Here is a 16,211-nt window from a genome sequence, read left to right as displayed (position 1 = left end):
AATGGGTTGCAAAACTTACTTACTTGTGTGACATATTCAACCTGCTTAACAAACTGTATCTGTCACTTCAGGGGAGAACAACAGTTGTGTTCAAGTCAGCAAATAAAGTGGCTGCATTCAAAGCCAAAACTAAAATTATAGTGGCAATGAGTGAACATTGGGGTTTTTGACATGTTTAAAACATTAGGAGAGATTTTGAAAGAGACTGAGCTAGGGCTGTCTTTCTCCCAGCTGGTGCATGATCACCAATCTCAGCTTTCAGGAGAGTTTGAGCATGACTTCACAACCACAAAACACCCTCAAACTGGGAAGGAATGTATCTGTGGCCCATTTGTGAATAAGCCAGGTTAATTGACTTTGTCTGTGCTAAAAGAGGATCAACTGGTTGAGATCGAAAATAATGGTGGCCATAAAGTATATTTGAGATAACTTCAAATCTCCATACTTCCTGGGTTAAAGTCAAGGCACAATATCCTGAGATAGCCACAAAAGCACTGAAAAGCCTGCTTGCATTTCCAATGTCTTGTCTTTGTGAAGCAGGGTTTTCTGCAGTGACAGCAGTCACAATGAGATTATGGAATTAACTGTGTGTGTGGTAAGTCGCTTCAGTTGTGTCCGACTCTGTGCAACCCTATGGATTGTAGCCTGCCAGGCTCTTCTGTCCATGGGATTCTCCAGGCAAGAATACTGGAGTGGGTTCATGCCCTCCTTCAGGGTATCTTTTTTTTTTTTTTTTTTGCCAAGTTATGTCAAGATCCTTTATTCCTTTTTGTTAAAACCGGTCACAACACTAAGCTTCTGGCCCATCCTGCTGATACACAAGCCACAAACGCTTGCTCAGCAGTTGAAGCCTTTAGTAGCATGTTTGAAAAGTGAATAAAAACCCATATAAAACAAATATTCAAATAGTTTCCATAGGAACACAGATAAGTGTGACCCCATCTCCCAGTCTTCCACATTGGTGCACCTGTGCCAACCCTACTCACATAGACATCTCAGAACTAGCAGTAATTAAGTTAAATGGTCCCCCCCAAACCCTTAAATCAAGCTAAACTCGCAGTTAACAGCTATAAGAGTGGTATCTACACGTTAATACGTGTGGAAGCGCAGGCTGCCGAGTGCCTCTTCATGCCGCTCTCCTGGGCACAGGACACGGGCAGGGGACCGACGTCTGGCTCCTCCACTCCGGGCGGGAAGTCCTGGGTCCAGATCTGCTGCATCAGTTGCCACGTTGGCCCTGACATCACGTAGTAGATGGTGGGTCTCTGGAATCCATTGAAAGTAGAAGCAGCAGCGACAGTGTAAGCACCCATGTTCTCAAAGAGCATCCAATCGCCCACATGCATCTCGGGCAGGTTACAGCGCTCAACAATGCAGTCCAGGCCATCACAGGTGGGTCCCCAGATGCTGGATGAATAATACTTCTCGTCTGGTTTGGGTCTCTTCTGCAGAAGAGGCTTCACGTGTGCGTGATCGTAAAGGATGCAGTTGAATGATCCATATACTCCATCGTTCACATAATACATAAATGTCCGTTCACTTGACTCCTCTTCATCATCAGAGCCCGTCTGTTCCTTTAATACAAGTTTTTTGGCAATAATATTAACTGCGAGTATGAAAGCTGATGCAACATAGTATCTGCCTGGCTCAGCTATGATTCTCACTCCAGAGTATGATGGAAAATACTTGTCCAATGCTGGGTTGATTACACTGGTGATCTCTTCAAATTTAAGCTTTACATCCTCGGATCCAGGAAAGCCACCACCAATATCAAGCAGATACATGTTGAAACCAACCTCAGCGCCCATGTCAAAGACACAGCGGGCATCAGAGATGGCCTGCACAAAGGTCTCAGGATCAGTACAGCCACTTCCCACGTGGAAGCTGACACCAATTACATCAATATCTAGCTCTTTCGCCCGTTCCAAAAGAAGCCTGCTGGTTTTAAGTGTGGCACCAACTTTGACACTGAGGCGACAGACTGCTTTGGAATCATCAATGGCAATACGCAAAACCAACTTGGCCTTTGGATGTGCCCTGGCAACTTTCATCAGCTCGACTTCACTATCAAAAGTCATCATCTGGACTCCGTTATTGGCAGCGTACTTAATCTGAGACACTTGTTTACACGGATTTGCATAGATAATCCTCTCTGGGGGCACCCCAAGACTCTGCACCAATTGTATTTCAGTCTTGCTGGCACAGTCAAATCCTGTCCCAATGGCAGCGAGTGTCTTCACTATGGTTCTGCTATCATTGCATTTGACTGCATAAAAGGGGGTGACCCGAGGAAGCGCTTTCAACCATCTCAGATGTTTCTTCAGAATGTCTCCCAGGTCCGCAACATAGAAGGCATCCTTATCATCAGAAGAAGAAACTTCATTAATTTTTTGGTCCAGAATGTCCTTGGCAGTAAAGCCTTCATCCAAGAAATGGCAGTCAAACTCTTCATTACTAAAGCTGTTCATGGTTTCTTGATGTCTTTTTGAGACACAACAAAATAGAAAACTTAACAGATGGAATTTAAAGGGATTATGCCCACTTTTCACAAAGGCAATTTTCCAGGAATTCCAAGTCCACTGAAGATGTGTGTGCTCTCTGTGCAGCAGTGGAAATGTTTGATAAACACACAATCTGCTGTCCACCTCAGAGCGCAGGGGCGCGGGGGGCCGACCCCGTGGAGACAACACGCCGCCGCCGAGCGCTGCAGGACCCGCCGGCCGCCCCGCCGGCCGCCCCGCCGAGCGCTGCAGGACCCGCCGGCCGCCCCGCCGAGCGCTGCAGGACCCGCCGGCCGCCCCGCCGAGCGCTGCAGGACCCGCCGGCCGCCCCGCCGAGCGCTGCAGGACCCGCCGGCCGCCCCGCCGGCCGCCCCGCCGAGCGCTGCAGGACCCGCCGGCCGCCCCGCCGGCCGCCCCGCCGAGCGCTGCAGGACCCGCCGGCCGCCCCGCCGGCCGCCCCGCCGAGCGCTGCAGGACCCGCCGGCCGCCCCGCCGCCCCCGCCGGCCGCCCCGCCGGCCGCCGGCCGCCTCGCTCCCTCCCGCGGAGGACCGCCGGCCCGAGGGGGCGCCGGAGCGCTGGCAGAGGGGCGGCGGCGGCGGAGGCTGAGGGGGAACTGACCCAGGGTATCTTCTTGACCCAGGGATAGACTGACCCAGGTCTCCCACATTGCAGGTAGATTTTTTTTTTTTTTTCTTTACCGTCTGAGCCACCAGGGAAGCCACAGAGGAGACTGGATGTAAGCAACACATTTCGGGTGTTACTGTCTCCCATCACCCCGAGATGGGATCGTCTAGTTGCAGGAAAACAGGTTGAGGGGTCTCACAGATTCTGCATTATGATGACTAGATTTTTGTGTTGTTAGCTAACCAGACTCTGGAATGCTATTTTTTTTCTTTGAGTCATTCCATCCTGTCCAACTCTTTGTAACCCCATGGACTGTATAGAATCCCCTTGGAATTTTCCAGGCCAGAATAGTGGAGTGGGTAGCCGTTCCCTTGGGTTGGCTAAAAGGTTTGTCTGGGTTTTTTAATTCTCCTCATTTAACAGATGAGGGAAAGAAGTTCAGCAAGGTGGTTACTGTCCTAAGTAGATAACTGCTTATGCGGTTGGTGCTGATTCCTAAGATTAGGGCTCTTCTGTGTTCCTCTCCCAGGAAATGAGCACAACTATGGGGCACATTTGTATTTAGGCGGGTAGACAATGTTACTGGTCTGTGTCCATGCCCATGGCTTGGTGACTCCTGAGCCTGGCCGGGCATAGACTTAGGAAGCTCAAGTCAGTTAGAGTGACCACATGGGGACGTCCATGATGGTCCTGTGGTTAAGAATCTGCCTTGCAATGCAGGGGACGTGGATTCAATTTCTGGTCAGGGAACCAAGATCCCACATGCTGCAGAGCAACTAAGCCCTCACGCTGAAACTACTTAAGCCTGCCCACTCCAGAACCTGTGTGCCACAACAATGAAGATCCTTCGTGCCCCAACCAAGACCCGATGCAGCCAAAAATAAGAGTGACAGCATGACTGTGTCTTGTCCTGCCTTGGTACCGGAAGGGGGCTGCTGATGTGCATATTAGCCCCACTTTCTTTCTAGGTGTCGTCATCATGCTCACTTTTGCTCAGGCTGTTCACTTCAGGCTTCCTCTTCTTTGCTTCCAGTGCCGATTGATCCTTCAGCCAGTGTTACCTGTCCATTTCTTAACCCTCCACATTATCCATCTGAGTTAATTGTTCCCTTCTCAGGGCTTCTGAAAGCTATTTAATGCACCATCAAAGATTTGCCTGCCACCCTACAGTTTACAAAAGGTTTTTCACAGCAGTGATTTCATCTGGTTCTTAACACTGTACTTTAATAATAACTCATGTTTATGGAACATCAGGTATTTTATTATTATTATTTTTTAGTCCTCACAACAGGTTCATTGTAGTTGAGGAGGCTGAGGCAAACAGTGAGTAACTGGCAGAGAGCTGAGTCTGTTCAACCACAACCAGGGTTTCCTTATTATCTCTACTGTCCTGAGGAAGAAACGGCTATTGTGGGGTGCTTCTTACACCCTGTTGCCATCTCTGGTGAGCACCTAATGACCGAGACGCAGCGATCAGACTTGAGTGCCAGTGCTATAAGGCCCAGAGGGGCCTGTTTTATCCTTAGTTTATTGTTCTGTTAGGGAGAGACAGGTATGCTCCAAAGCAAACCCGACTCCAGTGATGAGCTCGGCTGGGTGAGGAGTAATGAAGGGAGCAGTAGGTGGCATAGTCAGCACGCTAGTACTGGGCACCATGCCAATCATTTCCTATCCATCACGTCCTTGTGAGGAAACTGGAACCCAGAGAGGTGAAGTGATGAGGGCAGAGGTGCTGCACTTCTTCCTTCTGGATCCTGTTCTGTAAGGTGTGCTTCTCCCTTGCTTCAGGTTAAATGGAGGTCACTCGCCAACAAATCTGGGGAGGCGCTTCTCCCTGAAGGCAGCCATGCCTTCCAGCCGATCCCTGGGTTGGGATGTTCTGAAACAGCATAGAGTATCAGTTTGCAGGAGCAGGACCAGAGGCCAGTAAAGTCTCACATAAGCTTGTTCATCTCATGACGAGTCTAGAATCCAAGCCTTTCACTGCCTCTGGACTCTGGGGTTGGGCCATGTGAATGTATGGACCTCGGTGGCTCCTTGGTCTCCTCACACCGGCCTCTGTTTGTGCACAGCGTGCATGCCTCTGAGAGCTCACAGTCTCATGCAGCAGTCTGAAATGAAGCTACTGAGTAGAAAACAAAGACTACGCTTTGCAGTAAGAACTCTGGTGTGCAGTTGGTTCATATCAGGTCCTATAAGTCCCCAAACCCCCTGTTTAGGAAGATTTTCATTATTTGTTAACCAGGAGATTAGTATTTTCGACTCACCTTGGAGTAAGAAGCTATATAGGTCAGCCCCAGTTTATGGTGCCACCATTGAGCATATGCAGTTTATAGGCAATAATCAAGGCCTTGTCATTCCACTTCAGCCTGGCCTCTAGAGTAGCCACTGGTACAGAGATCTCAGAAGCTGCTATTCTTCTCTGTCAGGTTCCTCCGTGATTCTCTGGAGACCAAAGTAGGGCAGGATCAGTTCAGTTCAGTTCAGTTCAGTCGTTCAGTCATGTCCGACTCTTTGTGACCCTATGGACTGCAGCATGCCAGGCCTGCCTGTCCACACCAACTCCCGGAGTTTACTCAAACTCATGTCCATTGAGTTGGTGATACCACCCAACCATCTCATCCTCTGTTGTCCCCTTCTACTCCTGCCTTCAATCTTTCCCAGCCTCAGGGTCTTTTCCAATGAGTCAGTTCTTAACATCAGGTGGCCAAGGTATTGGAGTTTCAGCTTCAACATCAGTCCTTCCAATAAATTCTCAGAACTGGTTTCCTTGAGGATAGACTAGTTCAATCTCCTTGCTATCCAAGGGACTCTCAAGAGTCTTCTCCAACACCACAGTTCAAAAGCTTCAATTCGTCGGTGCTCAGCTTTCTTTATGGTCCAACTCTCACATCCACATATGACTATTGGAAAAACCATAGCTTTGACTAGATGGGCCTTTGTCAGCAAAGTAATGTCTCTGCTTTTCTATATGCTGTGTAGGTTGGTCATAGCTCTTCTTCCAAGGAAAACCATCTTTTAATTTCATGGCTGTGGTCACCATCTGCAATGATTTTGAAGCCCAAGAAAATAAAGTCTGTCACTGTTTCCATTGTTTCCCCATCTATTTACCATGAAGTGATGGGACCGGATGCCATGATCTTTGTTTTTTGAATGCTGAGTTTTAAGCCAACTTTTTCACTCTCCTCTTTCACTTTCATCAAGAGGCTCTTTAGTTCTTCGCTTTCTGCCATAAGAGTGGTATCATCTTCGTATCTGAGGTTATTGATATTTCTCCCAGCGATCTTGGTTCCAGCTTGTGTTTCAACCAACCCAGCATTTCACATGGTGTACTCTGCATATAAGTTAAATAAAGTGACTTTATACAGCCTTGACATACTCCTTTCCCAAGTTAGAACCAGTCTGTTGTTCCATGTCCAGTTCTAACTGTTGCTTCTTGACCTGCATACAGATTTCTCAGAGGGCAGGTAAGGTGGTCTGGTTCTCTGACCTCTTGAAGAATTTTCCACAGTTTGTTGTGATGTACACAGTCAACGGCTTTGGTGTAGTCAGTAAAGCAGAAGTAGACGTTTTTCTGGAACTCTCTTGCTTTTTCTATGATCTAACAGATGTAGCAATTTGATCTATGGTCCCTACCTTTTCTAAATCCAGCTTGAACATCTGGAAGTTCTCTATTCACATATTGCTGAAGCCTGGCTTGGAGAATTTTGAGCATTACTTTGCTAGTGTGTGAGATGAGTGCAACTTTGTGGTAGTTTGAACATTCTTTAGCATTGCCTTTCTTTGGGGTTGGAATGAAAACTGGTTCCATCATTTCATGGCAAGTAGAAGAGAAAAAGGTGGAAGCAGTGACAGATTTCCTCTTGGGCTCTAAAATCACAGTGGTGGTGACAGCAGCCATGAAACTAGAAGATGTTTGCTTCTTGGCAAGGAAGCTATGACAAACGTAGACATTGAGTTAAAAAGCAAAAACATCACTTTGCCAACAAAGGTCCGTGAAGTCAAGGCTATGGTCTTCTCAGTAGTCATGTATGGATGTGAGAGCAGGACAGTAAAGAAGGCAGAGCACCAAAGAACTGATGCTTTCGAACTGTGGTGCTAGAGAAGACTCTTGAGAGTCCCTTGGACAGCAAGGAGATCGGACCAGTCAACCTTAAAAGCAATCAACCCTGAATACTCTTTGGAAGGACTAATGCTGAAGCTGAAGCTCCAATACTTTGACCACCTGATATGAACAGCGGGCTCATTGGAAAAGAGCCTGATGCTGGGAAAGGTTGAAGGCAGAAAGAGAAGAGGGTGACAGAGGATGAGTTTGGATGGCATCACCAGTTCAAAGTCCATGAACTTGGGCAAACTCCTGGGGATGGGGAGGGACAAAGAAGCCTGGTGTGCTGCAGTCCATGGGGTCACAAAGAATTGGATATGACTTGGCGACTGAACAACAATAGCAATAACGCAATAACTTAGATGGAACTGAAAGATTTACTTTTCCGGGTGCATCAGAATGTCCCAGCATTTGTATTAGTGATTCTAGTACTAGTTTTTGATATTCTGATGTTTTGGTATAAAAAGCTACTTCTAAATACTGAAATATTAGTAATTACATTAGTAAACTACTATTATTTCAAGTATTGAAAAATCTGAAGCCTGAATCATTTTGAGATCAAATTCAAAGACCCAGTATTTATTTTATGCAAAAAGTGAAGCCCTAGAGTCTACAATTCTTGCTGGATAGGCCCCTCTGTGGAAGTGCAATCAGCTACCACCTTGGATCACTCAAGTATAAGAGAAACATGACAACATTAAAATTAACAGCATTAGGTTCTTCATTTATGTGGAATGAAACTAAAAGGAAGAAATGAAAACAAAACAAATGCTTTCTTTTGAACCAAACTCACTCTCAGTTTTTTACAGTCCTTGACCTCAAAGAAGGCCTCAAAGTTATAAAAAGAGGCAGGATTATTTAAAGGAGATAGAATTTTTCTTTCCAAAATAAAATACTTCTTTTTTACTTTACTTTTCATTATTAATTCAAATACTTTTATCTGTTAATGATATTAAAATGATAGAGTGTGATTAACACTTTTATAGGCTTTTATTTTAACTTAGTTTTGTAACATGTCTGTATTTTTTGTATTTGAAATTCATTAAATATTGTTTATATTAAAAAAAAGGTCTTAATGATCCAGATAACCACGATGGTGTGGTACTCACCTAGAGCCAGACATCCTGAAGTGTGAAGTAAAGTGGGCCTTAGGAAGCATCACTACCAATAATGCTAGTGGAGGTGATGGAATTCCAGCTGAGCTATTTCAAATCCTAAAAGGTGATGCTGTTAAAGTGCAGTACTCAGTATGTCAGCAAATTTGGAAAACTCACCAATGGCCACAGGACTGGAAAAGGTTAGTTTTCACTCCAATCTCAAAGAAGGGCAAGCCAAAGAATGTTCAAACTACCACACAGTTGTGCTCATTTCACATGCTAGCAAGGCAATGCTCAAAATCCTTCAAGCTAGGCTTCAACAGTACATGAACTAAGAACTTCCAGATGTACAAGCTGGATTTAGAAAAGGCAGAGGAACCAGAGATCAAATTGCCAACATCCGTTGGATCATCGGATAAGCAAGAGAGTTCCAGAAAAACATCTAAATCTGCTTTAATGACAAAGCCAAAGCCTTTGATTGTGTAGATCACAACAAACTATGGAAAATTCTTCAAGAGATGGGAACACCAGATCATCTTACCTGCCTCCTGAGAAATCTGTGTGCAGGTCAAGAAGCAACAGTTAGAACTGGACATGGAACAACAGACTGATTCCAAATTGGGAAAGGAGTACGTCAAGGCTGTATATTGTCACCCTGCTTATTTAACATGTGCAGAGTACATCATGAGAAATGCTGGGCTGGATGAAGCACAATCTAGAATCAAGATTTCCAGGAGAAATATCAATAACCTCAGATATGCAGATGACACCACCCTTCTGGCAGAAAGTGAAGAAGAACTAAAGAGCCTCTTGATGAAAGTGAAAGAGGAGAGTGAAAAAGTTGGCTTAAAATTCAACATTCAGAAAATCAAGATCATGGCATCTGGTCCCATCAGTTCATGGCAAATAGATGGGGAAACAATGGAAATAGTGAGAGACTTTATTTTGGGGGGCTTCAAAATCACTGCAGGTGGCGACTGCAGCCATGAAATGAAAAGATTCTTGCTCCTTGGAGGAAAAGTTATGACCAACCTAGACAGCATATTAAAAAGCAGAGACATTACTTTGTCAACAAAGGTCCATCTAGTGAAAACTTTGGTTTTTCCATTAGTCATGTATGGATGTGAAAGTTGGACTATAAAGAAAGCTGAATGCTAAAGAATTGAGCTTTTGAACTGCGGTGTTGGAGAAGACTCTGGAGAGTCCCTTGGATAGCAAGGAGATCCAACCAGTCTATCCTAAAGAAAATCAGTCCTGAATATTCATTGGAAGGATTGATGCTGAAGCTGAAACTCCAACACTTTGGCAACCCGATGCGAAGAACTGACTCATTGGAAAAGACTCTGATGCTGGGAAAGATTGAAGGCAGGAGGAGAAGGGGACAACAGGGGATGAGATGGTTGGATGGTATCACTGACCTGATGGATGCGTGAGTTTGAGTAAGCTCCGGGAGTTGGTGATGGACAGGGAAGCCTGGCATGCTGCAGTGCATGGAGTTGCAAAGTGCTGCACACGACTGAGTGACTCAACTGAACTGAACTGCCTCTAGTCTTGCTCCATTCATTCATTTTGCAACATTGCATTTAGAATGATCTAACCATTTAACGTGCCAACAAAGGTCCATCTAGTCAAGTGGACCTTTGTTTTTCCAGTGGTCATGTATGGATGTGAGTGTTGGACTATAAAGAAAGCTGAGTGCCGAAAAATTGATGCTTTTGAACTGTGGTGTTGGAGAAGACTCTTGAGAGTCCCTTGAACTGCAAGGAGATCCAACCAGTCCATCCTAAAGGAGATCAGTCCTGGGTGTTCATTGAAAGGACTGATGCTGAAGCTGAAGCTCCAATACTTTGGCCACCTCATGTGAAGAGTTGACTCATTGGAAAAGACCCTGATGCTGGGAGGGATTGGGGGCAGGAGGAGAAGGGGATGACAGAGGATGAGATGGCTGGATGGCATCACCGACTTGATGGACACGAGTTTGAATAAACTCCAGGAGTTGGTGATGGACAGGGAGGCCTGGCGTGCTGCAATTCATGGGGTCACAAAGAGTCAGACACGACTGAGCGACTGAACTGAACTGAACTGAACCATCTAACCTGCAAGTCTTCTCAACCCAGTCTCTGTCTCTTCTTAAAGTGAAAGTGAAAGTGAACTAGCTCAGTCGTGTCCGACTCTTTGGGACCCCGTGGATTGTAGCCTATCAGGCTCCTCCCTCCATGGGTTTCTCCAGGCAAGAATACTGGAGTGGGTTGCCACTTCCTTCTCAAGGGTATCTTCCCAGGGATCGAACCTGGGTCTCCCGCATTGCAGGCAGATGCTTTAACCTCTGAGCCAGCAGGGAAGTCCATCTCTTCTTAAAATAGGGCTTTATTTTTCAAAGCAGTTTTATGTTCATAGCAAAATTGAGCATAAAGTACAGAGTTCCTACATGCTCTGTCCTCCCTCCCCCCTTCCACCAACAGGCACAACCTTGTCCACTATCTGCCTCAGAGTGGCACATATGCTACAGTCAATGAACTTGCACTGATAACATCATTATCACACAAAATCCATAGTTTACATTAGGGTTCACTCTTGATATTGTATAGTCTATGGAGTTGGACAAATATATGATGACATGTATACATTATATTTTCATACAGAGTAGTTTCACTGACCAGAAAGTCCTCTGTGCTCTGCCTCTTCATCCTTCCCTTCCCTCAGCCCCTGACAACTACAAAACAATTTTTTTTAACTGTCTCCATAGTTTTGCCTTTTCCAGAATGTCAAGTAGTTGGAGTAAAATAGTACATAGCCTTTTAAAGATTGGCTTATTCCTTTAGTAATATACATTTAAAATTCCTCCATGTTTTTCTGTGGTTTTGAGAGAGTCAATTCCTAGGCAGGTTGATAAGAAGTCTGGGGTCTCCGAGAAGGAGAAAGGGGTCTGGGACTCTGAAGGAGAAGATAGGAGTCTGGAATTCTCAAAGAGGAGGACAGGACAAACTTTTTCTCCCCCTCTGTATTCCTTAGTCTTAGTCACATAAAACATTTTTTTTTTTTTTCTTTAAGCCTCAAGCTGATGATTACACAACAAACAACTCAGTTTAAACTCTGTGCTAGGGATTATATAATGACACTGTACCCTGCTTGAGGACAGTTTCTCCTTCCTGAAAACCTTTTGACTAATCCTGATATTTTAGAATGTATATTATGGGAGTGGGTCTGGTAGGATCTTTCTACTGTTAAGTTCTAATCCTGTTACCCTAAAATGTAAATTGTGGGAATGGGTCTGGTAAAATTTTTGCAACCTTGAGACATTCTTTTCATTAATTGTAATAACCAATTAAAAAAAGTATATAACTCCCTTGCTAACACCAGCAAGGTAGGGTACTCTCCATCCCCCTTCTGATGTCTGTGTCAGAAGCTTTCTCTGTCCCTTTTTTCACTTGAATAAAACTCTGCTACACAAAAGCTCTTGAGTGATCAAGCCTGGTCCCTGGTCCCAAAGCTAAATCTTCTTCAGAGATCACGAATCTGACATCGTTCACCTTAAGCTATCAGTTTGGTAGTTCATATCTTTTTAGTGCTATATAATATTACATTGTATGGTTTTACTACAGTTTTTATCCTTTTATCTACTAAACACACTTTAGCTGCTTCCAAGTTTGGCAATTATAAATAAAGCTACTACAAACATCCGCGTGAGGTTTTTGTGTGAATGTAAGTTTCTAACTCATTTGGTAAATACGAAGGAGCAGAACTGCTGAATCATTTGTTAAGAGGATGCCAAACTGTCTTCCACAATGGCTGTACCATTTTGTTTTCCAAGAGCAACGAGTGAGAGTTCCTACTGCTCCATATCCTATCAGCGTTTGGTGTTGCAGTGTATCTCATTGTTTTATTTCAGTCTTTAAAAAAAAAAAAAAATCCATTGTGTTCGAGTTAAAGCCATGGCGTGCTGCAATTCATGGGGTCACAAAGAGTCAGACACGACTGAGCGACTGAACTGAACTGAACTGAACCATCTAACCTGCAAGTCTTCTCAACCCAGTCTCTGTCTCTTCTTAAAGTGAAAGTGAAAGTGAACTAGCTCAGTCGTGTCCGACTCTTTGGGACCCCGTGGATTGTAGCCTATCAGGCTCCTCCCTCCATGGGTTTCTCCAGGCAAGAATACTGGAGTGGGTTGCCACTTCCTTCTCAAGGGTATCTTCCCTTGAGATACCCTTGTCATCGAAGGGCATCTAAGGTCACTTGTGAGTTGGCTCTAGAACCAGATTGAAGTCTCAACTCTGCTAATTATTCACTGTGTGTCCTTGGGCAAGGACTTAATCTCTAGTTTACTTATCTTAAAATGGTGCTAAGAATAGTACCTACCTCTTAGGGTTGTTGTGAAGATTAAACATGTTTATATATGTGAGGTGCTTAGTATGATGGGTAGCACAGTAAGTGCCCAATAAATGTTAGAAATAATAATCATTTGGTCCTAAGTAACCTTTCTGTCATTATCACTTGCCATTTCCAACCATGTGTTTCAGCCTCTGCAATATAAAATTGCTTGCATATTTAATTGTCATAGTCTATCATTTCTCAGCCTTTGTTCTAGACTTTCCCTTTTGGTTCACTTGGCTAACTCCTACTCATTCTTAAAGACTTAATTTAAATGTCAGTGCCTCTGGAAAGCCTTTCTAGTCCCCTAAAGCTGGGTAATTGTCACTCCCAAATCATTCTGTACTTAAGACACTGTGGTGTAAATGCCTGTTTTCCAGTAGATCATAAGCTCCCCAAGGATATGAACTGTTTATTATTTATTATCAGAGTCCAGAAACACTGATAAGTGCTCAGTATGGTTTTGTTTAAATGAATAGACAAATGAATTGTTATGGTTGTGAGGAAGTCTAACTCTCTGTTGTGAGAAAATCTAACTATATGTGTTTCTGTTTATTAGCTCCTTCTATATTCTAATTCACAAAGCCTGGAGTTGAGAATGCAAGAGACTCCCCTGACTTGGCAAAGGAAGCAGGTGATATAGAACATTTAGATCCGCGAACATGGTAGTTTATTGTGTTTTCTGTCATGACTGTGGAGCAGGCAGCTTAATCAAAGGAGATGTTTTATTTTCAGGGCCAAGCAGTTTAAGCTTAAGTATGAGTTATTTAAAGGACATACAGACTTCCCACACATGGAGACCTTGGAAGCTCTGTGGTCCCATGAAATTGTTTAGGTACAGTCCTCCTCCCGGAAAGTCTTCCACTTCCTCCTATTTCTGCCAGCTTGATATCAGGCAATCCCAAAAGGGTCATTATGGCTTTTTATTAGACCTTCCATTCCTCCACAAATACCTAGCGCACTCAGTGTTCATAAATTAGATTTCATTTCAACTCCATTGTGCAGCTCAGTGTTTAGATATTACTATTCAGGGAATTAGAGCATCTTTGTCCCCCAAAAGGAAGGTTCATGAGATTTGATTAGCTGATGTTGATTCTCTGGGTGGACAGTATTCATTCAATGTTTATCTTTTGGTTTTTAAATCTTCTCTTTTTTTTAAAAAAGTAATTTATTTATTTTAATTGAAGTCTAATTACTTTACAATACTGTAGTGGCTTTGGCTGTACATCGACACGAATCAGCCACGGGTGTACACGTGTCCCCCATCCTGAACCCCCCTGCCACCTCCCTCCCCATCCTTCCCTCAGGGTTGTCCCAGTGCATCGAACTGTTTCATGCATCGAACCTGGACTGGCGATCCATTTCACATATGGTAATATACATGTTTCAATGCTCTTCTCTCAAATCATCCCATCCTTGCCTTCTCCCACAGAGTCCAAAAGTCTGTTCTTTACTTATGTGTCTCTTTTGTGTTTCGTGCATAGGGTGTTCATTACCATCTTTCTAAATTCCATATATATGCATTCATATATTGTATTGGTGTTTTAAAGTCTCCCACTATTACTGTGTTATTGTTAATTTCCCCTTTCATACGTGTTAGCATTTGCCTTACGTATTGTGGTGCTCCTATGTTGGGTGCATATATATTTATAATTGTTATATTTTCTTGTTGGAGTGATCCCTTGATCATTAATGTAATGTAATGTCCTTCCTTGTCTCTTTTCACGGCCTTTATTTCAAAGTCTATTTTATCTGATATGAATATTGCTACTCCTGCTTTCTTTTGGTCTCCAATTGCATGAAATATCTTTTTCCAGCCCTTCACTTTCAGTCTGTATGTGTCCCTCGTTTTGAGGTGGGTCTCTTGTAGACAGCGTATATAAGGGTCTCCTTTTTATGTCCATTCAGCCAGTCTTTTCTTTTGGTTGGGGCATTCAACCCATTTACATTTAAGGTAATTATTGATAAGTATGATCCCGTTGCCATTTACTTTGTTGTTTTGGGTTCAAGTTTATATACCTTTTCTGTGTTTCCTGTTTAGAGATGATCCTTTAGCATTTGTTGGAGAGCTGGTTTGGTGGTGCTGAATTCTCTCAGCTTTTGCTTGTCTGTAAAGCTTTTTATTTCTCTTTCACATTTGACTGAGATCCTTGCTGGGTACAGTAATCTGGGTTGTAGGTTTTTCTCTTTCATAAGTATGCCCTGCCATTTCCTTCTGGCCTGAAGAGTTTCTACTGCAAGATCAGCTGTTATCCTTATGGGAATCCCCTTGTGTGTTATTTTATTTGTTTTCCCCTTGCTGCTTTTAATATTTGTTCTTTGTGTTTGATCTTTGTTAATTTGATTAATATGTGGCTTGGGGTGTTTCACCTTGGATTTATCCTGTTTGGGCCTCTCTGGGTTTCTTGGACTTGGGTGACTATTTCCTTCCCCATTTTAGGGAAGTTTTCAACTATTATCTCCTCAAGTATTTTCTTTCTTTCTTTTTTTTCATTTATTTTTATTAGTTGGAGGCTAATTACTTTGTAGTGGTTTTTGCCATACATTGACATGAATCAGCCACGGATTTACATGTGTTCCCCATCCTGAACCCCCCCTCCCACCTCCCTCCCCACCCCATCCCTCTGGGTCATCCCAGTGCACCAGCCCTGAGCACTTGTCTCATGCAGCCAACCTGCACTGGCCTTTGTTTTTATCTTCTTCTTCTGGGACTCCTATGATTTGAATGTTTGATGTTGTCCCAGAGGTCTCTGAGGTTGTCCTCATTTAATTCTTTTTTTTTTTTTTTTCCTCTCTGCTTCATTTATTTCCACCATTCTATCTTCCACCTCATTTAGCCTATCTTCTGCCTCAGTTATTCTACTGTTGGTTCCCTCCAGAGCATTTTTGATCTCATTTATTGCATTATTCATTATTGATTGACTCTTTTTTTATTTCTTCTAGGTCCTTGTTAAACTTTTCTTGCATCTTCTCAATCCTTGTCTCCAGTCTATTTGTCTGTAACTCCATCTTGTTTTCAAGATTTTGGATCATTTTTACTATCATTATTCTGAATTCTTTTTCAGGTAGACTCCTCATCTCCTCTTTTGTTTGGTGTGGTGGGCATTTATCATGTTCCTTTACCTGCTGAGTGTTTTTCTGCCTTTTCATCTTGTTTAGATTGCTGTGCTTGGGGTGGCCTTTCTGTTAGTTTGTGGTTCCTCTTTATTGTGGAGGTTCCTCCCTGTGGGTAGTATTGGACGAGTAGCTTGTCAAGGTTTCCCGGGTAGGGAAGCTTGCGTTGGTGTATGGGTGGGTGGAGCTGGATTTTTTCTCTCTGGAGTGCAATGAAGTGTCCGGTAGTGAGTGTTGAGATGTCTGTGGGTTTGGTGTGACTTTGGGCAGCCTGTATATTAAAGCTCAGGGCTATGTTCCTGTGTTGCTGGAGAATTTGCGTGGTGTGTCTTGCTCTGGAGCTTGTTAGCTCTTGGGTGGAGCTTGGTTTCAGTGTAGGGATGGAGGCTTTTGGATGAGCT

General features: G+C 43.7%; 1 protein-coding gene and 1 pseudogene across 1 annotated transcript; one reads left to right on the top strand and one right to left on the bottom strand.

The window, feature by feature from the left end:
• Nucleotides 1-726: 726 nt before the first annotated feature.
• Nucleotides 727-2,720, bottom strand: LOC133040311 (ornithine decarboxylase-like). The gene has a single exon (XM_061120035.1). It carries the CDS (start codon nucleotides 2,466-2,468, stop codon nucleotides 1,083-1,085), a length of 1,386 nt encoding a protein of 461 aa, XP_060976018.1. The 5' UTR covers nucleotides 2,469-2,720; the 3' UTR covers nucleotides 727-1,082.
• LOC133039986 (sterol carrier protein 2-like) overlaps nucleotides 2,615-16,211 on the top strand; it is a 95,101-nt pseudogene continuing 81,504 nt past the window's right edge.

This window comes from Dama dama, chromosome 20 (assembly GCF_033118175.1).
Source record: "Dama dama isolate Ldn47 chromosome 20, ASM3311817v1, whole genome shotgun sequence".
NCBI lineage: Eukaryota > Metazoa > Chordata > Mammalia > Artiodactyla > Cervidae > Dama > Dama dama.
Note: the sequence above shows the minus strand (reverse complement) of the source record. Positions and strands in the feature narration are given on the sequence as shown.